This window comes from Prosopis cineraria, unplaced genomic scaffold, assembly GCF_029017545.1.
Source record: "Prosopis cineraria cultivar Desert tree isolate PC_DT_omini unplaced genomic scaffold, ASM2901754v1 PC2, whole genome shotgun sequence".
Lineage (NCBI taxonomy): Eukaryota > Viridiplantae > Streptophyta > Magnoliopsida > Fabales > Fabaceae > Prosopis > Prosopis cineraria.
In genome coordinates this window covers 5,913,260-5,925,036 of record NW_026555333.1, presented here as the reverse complement: position 1 = coordinate 5,925,036, position 11,777 = coordinate 5,913,260, and the positions used below count along the sequence as shown (strand labels likewise).

At 40.8% G+C, this 11,777-nt stretch overlaps 1 protein-coding gene and 1 pseudogene across 1 annotated transcript; one reads left to right on the top strand and one right to left on the bottom strand.

Moving 5' to 3' along the window:
- Positions 1-1,754: 1,754 nt before the first annotated feature.
- LOC129302428 (aquaporin TIP4-1-like) lies at positions 1,755-2,922 on the top strand. Its single transcript, XM_054941310.1, has 3 exons — positions 1,755-1,952; positions 2,034-2,272; positions 2,355-2,922. Exons 1-3 carry the CDS (start codon positions 1,826-1,828, stop codon positions 2,730-2,732), a joined length of 744 nt encoding a protein of 247 aa, XP_054797285.1. The 5' UTR covers positions 1,755-1,825; the 3' UTR covers positions 2,733-2,922.
- Positions 2,923-3,489: 567 nt separating this feature from the next.
- LOC129302423 (protein JINGUBANG-like) lies at positions 3,490-5,337 on the bottom strand (annotated as a pseudogene).
- Positions 5,338-11,777: the final 6,440 nt, after the last annotated feature.

Genomic DNA, 11,777 nt, shown 5'->3' with positions numbered 1-11,777 from the left:
GGTTCAAAACACTGACCTCAACGGCTCAGTCCTCAACCATCTCAGGAAACTAATGCAGCAATCGTTGTCATTTCACCAACAAAGTAAAGAATTTGCAGCTCTTTAAGGCCATTTTAATTTTAAAATATCACTGGAAACTAATAATGTGGAAATATTTAGATTTTGAGAAAAACAAGCCTTCCGCCGCCAAGTTGAAAGAGTTCGCCGTTCCTTCATTCTGTAATGCTGTGTTTCTCATTAGATATTAACAGTGTTACCCCTGAATTCACTGGTAACTGTCCAGAGACCTTGATCTAAGAGATAGAAACTGGCATGTGTGTTGTGTCACATGTTCATGATCTTATGTTGATCACTAACATGTGATTTTTATTTATCTTGTTTTTTATTCATGTTAATTATTTTTTTTTCTCCATCAGCTTACCTCTTCTATTCCTTCCAACGTTGGAAGGAAGTCAAGCAGTGTAAGAAACATGCGAGACACACTGGTATTCTTTTTCCCCACTTCTGTTCAACTCGTCTTAAAAATAGAGGAAAAACTCAAATCCTTTCCCCATTTATTTTTCTTTATGTTCCTGACACATGCTGGTTAATATGCGATCCGTATAAAACCTGCGTAAAGACGTATTGGAAGTATTAAAATAAAAAAAGGTGCTATGATAACTGGAAGGAGACGATCGAGCCGCTCATGTTCAAGGTTGTGGGCGTTGTAAAATGCATTGAGTTTTGGAATGGAGTTACTTGAAGTCTCAGTGACATATGATGTCTTGGGTTTTGGCATGCTTGCTTTTCACGAATTGTCCGTTTGTGGGACAGTAGGGTATATTATAATATGGTGGATTGACTGGTGAATATGGAAAAGGAGCGAGAAGTGGGCGGCAACATCGTCATCATGCAATGTGAGGTGAATGACAAAGCTGTGAACATCGCATGGGCCCATACAGACACAGTGAAATCCATGTTCGCTTTAATTGAGAGGCCCTCTGCACCCTAACCTTTTTTCTTAGTCCAAAACAACATCATAATTCTAACAAAAGACAACAAAAACCTACCCTCTTCCTTCCATTTTCAAAAGGTCAACTGGTCTTGGGATCCTCAATAACACAGTGATGTGATTTTCCTACAAGGGAAAACTCAAATCCCTTCCCTCGTTTACTTTTCTAATTTATTTGCTTCATTAATATTATAATATATGATTTCCCAGGAATAGTCCGAAGCCAAGACATGACGAGCTTCTGCCAAAGTCGAAGTTTGAAAACTTCCTAGGCAAATCAAATGCCCCTGAAAATATTATTAATCAGGTACAATTAGCTGTCGCTCACGTTGCTCAAGCGTCCAAGTGAGGTTCAATAATTCCTCATGTTTTATGACGATCGAATTATATGGAATAGAAAAGTTGGGTCAGGGCTCTCTGCTGGCCTCCTCCCTCATGTCGTCCCCTCACATAGTGCGCACCCCCACTATGTGAGGGCAGGAGGGGACCTGAGGGAGGAGACCAGGAAAGAATCTCCTCCCAAATAAGTGATGGCATGTGGGAATCTGATTATTGGACATTTAATTTGGAATAGAAAAAGTAAGACGCAATTATTTATACGGAGAATTACATTAAATTCTTATATAAAAAAGTTAATTACTGTAAGTTTGAGAATGAATTTTTAACTAGTCCTACAGTAATTAATTTTTTTTTTACATGACAAATGTTATAGTTCTCCCTTACTTATATTTGTACCTTTGTTTTGCATATATATAACTGGAAACCTCGCATGTAATATGCCAAACCCACCATAACCTATCTATCTATTGCTCCCTGATCGCTATCCATCCAGTCATGCCCAAGATCGCTCTCGGAACCTCTCGGGAGGCTACCCAGCCCGACTGCCTTCAGGCCCTCGTCATCGAGTTCATTACCACCTTCCTCTTTGTCTTCGCCGGTGTCGGTTCTGCCATGGCTGCCGGTACTTCATAGTTTCTTAACTAGTTGACGCGTACTATCTATGGATATGTAGTTTACTCGTTTCTTTTTGTTGGTCATCTAGAAAAGCTAGGAGCAGACGCTTTGGTAGGGCTGTTTGCCGTGGCCATGGCACATGCACTTGTGGTCGCCACCATGATATCGGCTGGCCACATTTCCGGCGGCCACCTCAATCCAGCCGTGACGATCGGCCTCCTCGTGGGCGGCCACATCACCCTCTTCCGTTCCATCCTTTATTGGATCGATCAATTACTCGCATCGGCCCTTGCCTGTTATCTTCTTCACTACCTCTCCGGCGGACTGGTAATGATTTGCCATTTAATCTATTGAATTATTGAATCGGAAGTTATGATCCTGATTGGGAAGCCAAATGATAAATGTGCAGCCAACCCCGGTGCACACGCTGGCGAGTGGAGTGGGGTACGCTCAGGGAGTGCTATGGGAGGTCATCCTAACATTTTCATTGCTGTTCTCCGTGTATGCAACGATGGTGGATCCGAAAAAGGGAGCCATTGATGGGCATGGGCCCACCCTGGTTGGGTTTGTTGTGGGCGCTAATATCCTGGCCGGAGGGGCCTTCTCCGCCGCTTCTATGAACCCAGCAAGGTCCTTTGGGCCTGCTCTGGTCAGCGGCAATTGGGCCGATCATTGGGTTTACTGGGTCGGCCCACTCATTGGGGGTGCCTTTGCTGGCTTCATCTACGAGACCTTTTTCATCAACAGATCCCATGCCCTTCTTCCTCGAGATGAAGAAAACCGCTAGCAAGCTAGCTGTATTTATTTCCTAGCTTGTCTAGCTCTCCATCTCTCATAGTGCATTATTAATTAGACCATGAGCTTGTCTTATGTATTCATGTAATTTTGTGTGTGTATGTGTGTGTGCCTGTGTGGTGTTGTTGGTGGTGAACACCAATGTAATGTAGTCCTCAAATTAAATGCATGTGTTAAGTTGAGATGATGGCTTTCAAATTTTGATTTTTAAAAATAATTGCACATCATATAACATCTTTTTTATGGGTAAATCTAGGCTGATAAGTATTTTAATTAATTCCAATAAATTCATGCATTTAACTATAGAAGAAAAGATTTAAGATTCCCTCGGAGGGTTTAAATTCCTGCAAGTATTTTTTTAGAAAATAAACTGTTATCATTATATGCTTTTATTCAATTTTGGTTTCTTGTCAAAATATCCTTTATTTTAAAACTCTTAGTTAAGAATATATTTAACAGAAAGAATATATTTTAATTTAAAACAGAATAAATTTTAAATAGAAATAATTTTTTATTTTGAGATCATAAATTTAAACAAAAATGCATGCAATTAATTTTATATTCTATGTTCTGTCCAAAAAAAGTTGTTATTTTATGTTTCCTTAACTCTCAAACTATTTAATTAAAAAAAACTCAAAAACTATAAATAAAGTGAAAAAGAAACTATATTCCAGATTTCCTATATAACAAAACGATCGTACTATTTTTCTTAAAAAAAAACGTTATACTATAATTAGTATTATTGATGATTTTGTTATCTAAAAAAATATTATTGATGATTTACTTGCCGAGTTACTGAAGCATTTGGCTAATTAAGAATTAAGAAATAGAGTACATAACTTGACCATGGAGTTCGCACTAGCGAATGGTACACAAACACCTGTGACTGTGAGGGACCCGGGGGAAGTGATTTCCGGAATCTCACTGGAAATAGGTATCTCGAAGTTTCTTCTCCACCCACGACGGCGACAAAACAGGACTCATATCGTACTCTGTAATCTTCTTCCCGGCGTCGCGCTGATCAGTGCACTCCAAGCACAAATTTTCATCAGGCAAAACCTTCACCCTCCACACCTTAAATGTTTGGTCCAGACTCGCACTGTACACCAAAACCCCGTCACCACCTTCTCCATCTCAAGGCAGGCTGCTAAACATCTTACTGGCCCTCTGTGTCCATCTAAAACTGATAAGCACTCATGGTAACAGCTCCCTTCCTCTCTCCTCCACACCCTTATCGTTGTGTCCTCCGATCCACTGAATATCAAGTTCCCCACCGTCGCTAGGCAAAGAACTGCGAAACGGTGACCCTGTAAAAACCCTCCATGGTTGAATCTATAACACAATCTCTCTTTCTTCCAGAAATTAATCATACCATCCGAAGACCCCGAGTAGAGAAAGCAATGGTTAAAGGATGTGCTCAATGCCATCGTGTTGACAGGGGAAGGTTGGAATTTAAGAGTCATTGTGAGGGTGTGCGAGTCTTCTGTGTAGACCCTCCTCCATAATTTCACCGATCCGTCAGAGGAGCAGCTGAAAAGACAACCATCGTCTTGGTTCACCATCAGTGAATTAACATTATCTTCGTGTGCCGCAAATGAATCTACGCATTTTCTATCTGAGACCCTCCAAGCTTTCACTGTTCTGTCATGAGATCCAGTGTATAAGAGCCCTTCTGAATGGTAATAAGCCATGCAAGAAACGGAGTCTTTATGTTGCTGGGCGCTGCTTGCTCTGGAGAACAGAAGAAACGAGTTTTTTCTGGGAAGTGTGGCGACCTTTTTGGATTTAAAGGTGTCAGAAACCATGAAGTTCCAAATTCGAATCTTGCGGTCTTTGTGGGTTGAGAAGAGCATGTCACTATGAGCCAAAATGGATCGGACTTCGCCAGAGCTAGCTTTGAGGTATCCTCTGTCCATGCAATCGGGCTGCTTCCACACCCGGATTCTGTTGCTGTCAGAGCCAGTAAAGACTAAGCCCCTTGAAGCTGCGATTGCGTAGATATTACCGTCGTGTCGATGGAGCGAAGCGATGCAATAGTAAAGAAGCGAAGGAGGAGGAGGAGAAACTGGGTGCGGGGAACGCGTCCATGGCGATTCAGGGCCAGGGGATGGCATCATTGGGAACATTGTGGCGTCAGAGTTAGAAGGCCTCGGCGAGCTTAATTGAACATCATGTTTGCTTGTCTCTTTATGGGTTCGGACGCTGAGGTGAAATTGAGGTTGAAGTTCCATATTTTCCTTGTCCATCAAACTATGGAGAGATCCTTTTCCATAGAAATCCATGGCATGAGATGGAATAATACAAAAGGGGTTTAGATGTGAGAAGGAAGGGCTACAATTAGAAATATGAGCGAATGAGTGGTCTATTTAAGAAGGTGTAAATGTTTATCAACCGCGTCAGAAAATTGCATGCAGACTTGGACGAGTGAATTTGTTTCCACACTTAGAGTAATGTTGGGGATTAGGTGTGCCGGGTTCTGAATGATTTAGGATTTAGGACCTCTCTATAAATCCGAAGGTTCAAGGACCATGCAATGTTTTAAAATTTAATGCCTTGGTGTAATCTTGGAACGATGGGCCTATGCTGGTGCTTGTTACCCTCTCGGGTTGGCCTGCCAGTGTTTAATGGAATCCCAGAAATGTCAATGGAGGTGGTTCCGATCATTACCACAGGGGCGGAGGCGGACCATCTACGAGGGAAACGCTCTATTAATACGGTTATTGAATTCTGCAATAACTTTGTGATTTCCCAACATATCTTTCTCTCTTTCCCTTTCGGTCCAAGCACAGGACCTTTGCCCGCAAATGTGACCATTAAATGAAAGGACCGAGTATGGATGGAGTGAAGTGCAATAAAAGGTGCTTGCGGGTTAGCTTAGCTACAGCTGAAGCTTAATTAAGCAACGAAACATTGAGTACGAAGTGCAGTGTAGAGTTAATCAGAGAGGAGGGGTCTGTTGCTCAGGCGTTATTTTTGCTCATCAGAGTGGGTGAGCGACGGATACTGCTAACAAAGAAATCTAGAGATGGTTATCATTGGTGCGGTAGAGCGCCAATGAATGGACTACATAATCGTTTGTGCTTATATTGTTGGAATATTATTTATGAATTAGCATTAATTAATAAGCTCAATAAATTGGTCCTTATGATCTTGTGTGGACCGTGATAGGTGGACCACACAAGTGAGCCCAATAGGCAGAGGCCCAACCCACAACCCAGTAGCTGTCAGTTATTTCCTATCTCTTAACTGACTGAGTCAGAGATAATAGATTTTATAATTATTTAATTATTTAATAAGGCGGTTACCGATCTGATCTATATAAGACGATTAGTCGGTAACCACAAACACACGACTCATTTTCTTCTACTTCCATTATCTCTGAACTCTCTGAAGGCTCTGGGGACTTGAGGGTTGTGTACCTGCCTGCACTCGAGGTAATCGAGATTTCTCTAGCACTCATGGATTCTTCAGGAACGCATGAATTACTTTATTCTATCATATTATTATATACATGTGAATTGAGATATACAGATCAACACGTGGCATCAGAGCCTTGGTAACGACTTTTAAATTTATATATCTCAATTCCCTTTACGTATATTTTTTTTTTGATATATTGAAAAGATTCTTGCTCATGTTGATAAATTTCTTATGATCCATATTCTTCAGATTTGAATATGAGAACTTTGTCTTCAATCTTTATATATATATTTAAACAAAAAAGGAGGAGATTCTGTCATCGCCGACGTTCTCTCTCCACCTCTTCAAGTTCACGACGTCACCGTGGAACTGCCACCGTCGTGGTAACTGGCAGCTTCGGGTTCGCCGGCGTCCGGTAACCGTTGGCACGCCGACAACCCCTTCCTCCTCATCTTCCAGCTCGCGCTGGAGAGGACCCAGAACGGGTCGTGGAACCGGATCCTAGGGATCCGGTTCTGTGGATTATGGGCCCACAATTTAGTTTGGGCCCAAATCCAAAAAAAAAAGGCGAAGCTGGCGGTGCAAAGGAAAGGGATCCGGTTTCCGTGTTTTGGGCCCAGATGACCTGGTTCAAAAAAAAAAACTTCTGTTAATCGCGTTTCGGCCCTAGTTTTAAATTACCTATTTGGGCCCATAATTTCTTGTATTTATGTATTAGCCCCAATTTATTTCTGGAAATCACAGTTCAGTCCCTTAACTTCTAGAATTTCAATTTTGACCCAAATCTCTTCCAGAATTACTCCTTTACCCCTGATAACCTTTCAAAATTTCACTCAAGTCCTAAATTTGTTCCTTAATTCCCAAAAGACCTTAAGGACTTTAAAATTATTTTGTTTTGTCCTAAAGTCATAAAGTTTGTGACTTTGTAAATTATTGATGATCTTCAGGATCTTGTAGCATTGATAATGGACATACCCCATAGGTATGACATTATTAATTTGATTTTGATGGTTGGCTTTGAGAATAGGCTAATAGCACTCCTTTAATGTATTAGATATTTATTGTACCCTATAGGTATGGAAATGTTTAATGCATTATTTTGTATGGACTTTTGTGTGAGCTAAATCTTTATGGTATATGAGCCCTCTTAGTGCATGGTTATAGTTGCATAATTGATAATCGCTTGTTGGGAATTCTGTTTTATAATTATGTTGTGCACGCATAATTAATATTTCCCATTTTCTGTTTTACGATTTCAGTTTCTGCTTTTACGCAACTATCCTTTGTGAAGGCTCTTAATGGGACTAATTATGATGACTGGAAAGAGTCTCTCAATATGTATCTGACCATTTCTGAGAAAGATTTAGCTCTGAGAGAGCCCAAGCCTGTGGATCTCTCTTCCAAGTCCAGTGCTTCTGAAATAGCCTTCCATAAACAATGGAGTGAGTCCAACCGGATCTGTCTAGCGATCATCAAGTACACAATTGAAAAGGGAATTAGGGACAGCATTCCTGAAAATGATACTGCAGTGGAGTACTTGAAAGCTATTGGTAACAAATACAAGAAGCTTGACAAGACTCAAAAGAACTACTATCTGTCACTTCTTGACAATACTCGATACGACGGAGTTTCTGGTGTCAGGGAGCACATTCTGAAGCTTGTTCATTACTATAACAAGCTTAAGTCATATGGGATTGATTTGGGTGAAAGCACCTTGGTTTACCGTGTTCTTTAATCACTGCCATCAGAGTACGCATTCTTGAGGACTTCATACAACTCACAAGAAGCTGAATGGTCTGTTGACCAGATGATATCGATAGTCACTCAAGAAGAGGAAGCTATAAAGAAGAATTCCTCTCACTCCATAAACTATGTTTCCCATGGCTCTAGCAGCAAATCTGGAGGGTCACATAAGAAAAAGGGGAAGAAGCATGATGCCCCAAAGCCTAATAATCCAACCTTTAAGAAGGATGGTGATAAGAGTGAGAAGTCGAGGAAGAAACCCTTTAAAGGGTTATGCAATTATTGCAAGAAACCGGGTCACATTAAACCTAATTGCTTCAAATTGAAGAACAAACAAGAAAGTGAAGGTACAACTCTTCAAACTGCCCCTCTAGCTCTAGTTTGTTTTGAATCTAACACCATTGAAACTTCCTTTGACTCATGGTGGCTAGATTCTGGTGCCACTGTACATGTTGTGAATTCTCCACAGGGGCTAAGAAACCAGAAGGTTCTAAGTGAGGCACAGAGGTCAGTCTTTGGCATAGCAGGGAGTAAGGCATTGGTTGAATGCATTGGAACTATTTCTTTGTATTTAAATTCTGGTCATGTTTTACATTTGAACAATGTTGTTTATGTACCTTCTGCGAAGAGGAATTTAATTTCAACTTCTGCATTGGATATTTGTGGCTATTCATTCTTCTAAGGAAATGGGAAAATTGACATTTGTTTTGATTCCATTAATGTTGGTGTCGCTTCCTTGATATATGGTTTATATCGATTGAATGATTGGTCACTTGAACTTCCTAATCTTCATGTCAATGCTGCTATTGGGCATAAACGTCAAAGGCCCAATGATAATTCCTCTATGTTATGGCATCGTCGTTTGGGTCATATCTCTAGAGAGAGATTGGAACGCATGATCAAGCAAGGCGTCTTACGAGACCTTGATTTCTCAGATTTTGAGACTTGTGTTGACTGTATAAAGGGAAAATTCCCTGCTAGAGCTAGGACCAAAAGGGCAAAGAGGTCTGAAAATACTTTAGACCTAATCCATACTGATATCTGTGGACCTATCACGCCTCCGGCTATGGGTGGTTTCAGATATTTCATCACCTTCACGGATGATTACTCTCGTCATGGATGGATTGAACTCTTGCGTGAAAAGGGCGAGTCCCTTAATGCATTCAAGACCTTTAAAGCAGCAGTCGAATTGAAATCTGGCAAGTTGATCAAGTGTGTGAGATCTGATAGAGGAGGAGAATTTTATGGGAGATATACTGAGACTGGTAGGAACCCTGGGCCATTTGCTTTGTACCTTCAAGAGCATGGTATTGAAGCTCAGTATACTATGCCTGGCACCCCGCAGCAAAATGGGGTTGCAGAAAGGCGAAATCGTACTCTCATGGATATGGTTAGGAGCATGATCAGTCACTCCTCACTGCCGGAATTCTTGTGGGGTGATGCACTCAAAATTACTGTTTATATTTTGAATCAAGTTCCTAGCAAGTCAGTTCCAGAGACTCCATATGAGTTGTATTTTGGAAAGACTCCTGCGCTGAAACATATGCGAGTTTGGAGTTGTAAAGCACAGGTAAAACCTTACAATCCACAACAGATGAAGCTTGATGCTAAAACTGTTGATGGTTTCTTTATTGGCTATTGCATCGGATCTCGTGGGTACAGATTCTATTGTCCAAATCACACTACTAGGGTAATTGAATCTGACCGAGCTTACTTCTTTGAAGATGCCTTAGACAGTGGGAGCTCTGTGCCTAGGCACATTACCTTGCATGATGAAAGTAGTATTTTGCCTATGCCTATCTTGACAACTCCTCATGTTGACAGAAATAATGCCGTGGATCAGAATGAAGCTCAAGATGAACCACCTTTAGAGGGTGATAGGGATATGGTTGTTGAACCGAGACGGTCCCAAAGGGTTCGCAGGTCTGCTATTCCAGATGATTACATGGTATATTTGCAGGAATTTGATTCAGATGCTATTGATAGCTTAGACCCAATGTGTTACCAGGAGGCTATTTCTAGCTCACATTCTTCTGAATGGTTGGAGGCTATGAGTGAAGAAATTGCCTCTATGTACCGCAATCACGTATGGGAGCTTGTAGAGCTACCAAAGGGGTTTAAACCAGTGGGTTGCAAGTGGGTCTTTAAAACAAAATGAGGAGCTAGGGGTGAAATTGATAGATATAAAGCCAGACTTGTAGCTAAAGGCTACAACCAGAAAGAAGGTATTGATTACACAGAAACCTTCTCTCCGGTATCCACCAAAGATGCTTTTAGAGTGGTAATGGCTTTAGTTGCACAGCTTGATCTTAATCTTCACCAGATGGATGTCAAGACTGCATTCTTGAATGGCGATTTGTATGAAGAAGTCTACATAACACAACCTGATGGTTTTGTTGAATCCGGTAAAGAACATCTAGTGTGCAGATTAAAGAGATCCATCTATGGGTTAAAACAAGCCTCTAGGCAGTGGTATCTGAAATTTGATGAAGTTATCACCTCTCTCGGTTTTGTTGAGAATGTCTCAGATCAGTGCATCTATCAGAAGTTTGATGGGAACAATTTTGCCATTCTTGTTCTCTATGTTGATGATATCTTATTAGCCAGCAATTCAATAAATTTTCTCAATGAGATAAAGCACCTATTGTCTTGCCATTTTGACATGAAGGATATGGGTGAAGCCTCCTTTGTTCTTGGGATACAAATTCATCGTGATAGATCTCGTGGTATTCTTGGTTATCACAGGCCACTTATATTGAGCGGGTACTTAAGAGATTCAAAATGGATTTATGTTCTCCTTCACCTGCTCCTGTACAGAAAGGTGAGCTGTTGTCAAAGTCACAGTGTCCCAAGGATGATAAGAAGAGGGCTGAAATGAGAAAGATACCATACGCTTCCGCTGTCGGCAGCCTTATGTATGTTCAAGTGTGTACTCGACCAGATATAGCCTTTGCCATTGGAGTGCTAGGTCGATACTTAAATGATCTAGGCCCGGATCATTGGAAGGCTGCTAAGAAAGTTATGAGGTATCTTCAAGGTACAAAGGATCATATGTTGACTTACAGAAGGTCAAATTCTCTTGAGGTTGTTGGGTATTCTGATTATGACTTTAAGGGATCAGAAGATCTTGAGATTGTTGGCTTTTCAGATTTAGATTTTGCCTCTTGTCTGGATGATCGTAGATCCACGACTGGCTATATTTTCATGTTGTCCGGAGGAGCTGTCTCTTGGAAGAGTGTGAAACAAACACTTACGGCAGTTTCATCTATGGAAGCTGAGTATATTGCTTGCTTTGAGACTACACGCCACGCTATATGGCTGAGGAAGTTGATATCTGGCATGCACCTAGTTGAGTCAATATCACGTCCTCTAACCATTTATTGTGATAACAAATCTGCAGTATACTATGCTAACAATCACAGAAATTCCAGTCGTACAAAGCATTTTGATATCAAACTTATGTTTGTGAAAGAGAAAATTGCTGAGTCTCAAACCCGTGTGGTACACATTCCTCGCACGCAGATGCTTGCAGATCCGCTGACTAAGGGCTTACCTGTAGAAGTTTTTCAAAATCATGTAACTTGTATGGGTATTATGAATTCCTTTGATGCCCTAGTTTAGTGGGAGTTTGAGAACCTTCTTTATTGCAATTTCTCTTTAGGCTTTGTTTTCTTCTGTGAGTTATGTTCAGTTCAGTTAGATGCGTCTATATCATTTGTATGCCTATAGGATTCAATGATTCTGTTGTGGCACGCTATGCATGTCACTTGTTTCCCTATAGGAATCAGTGATTTATGTTGTTATCTTACTGAGCTGTATTTGAAATAAAATTTCATATTTTACTCAGATTATGAGATATCATATCACTTGTTTC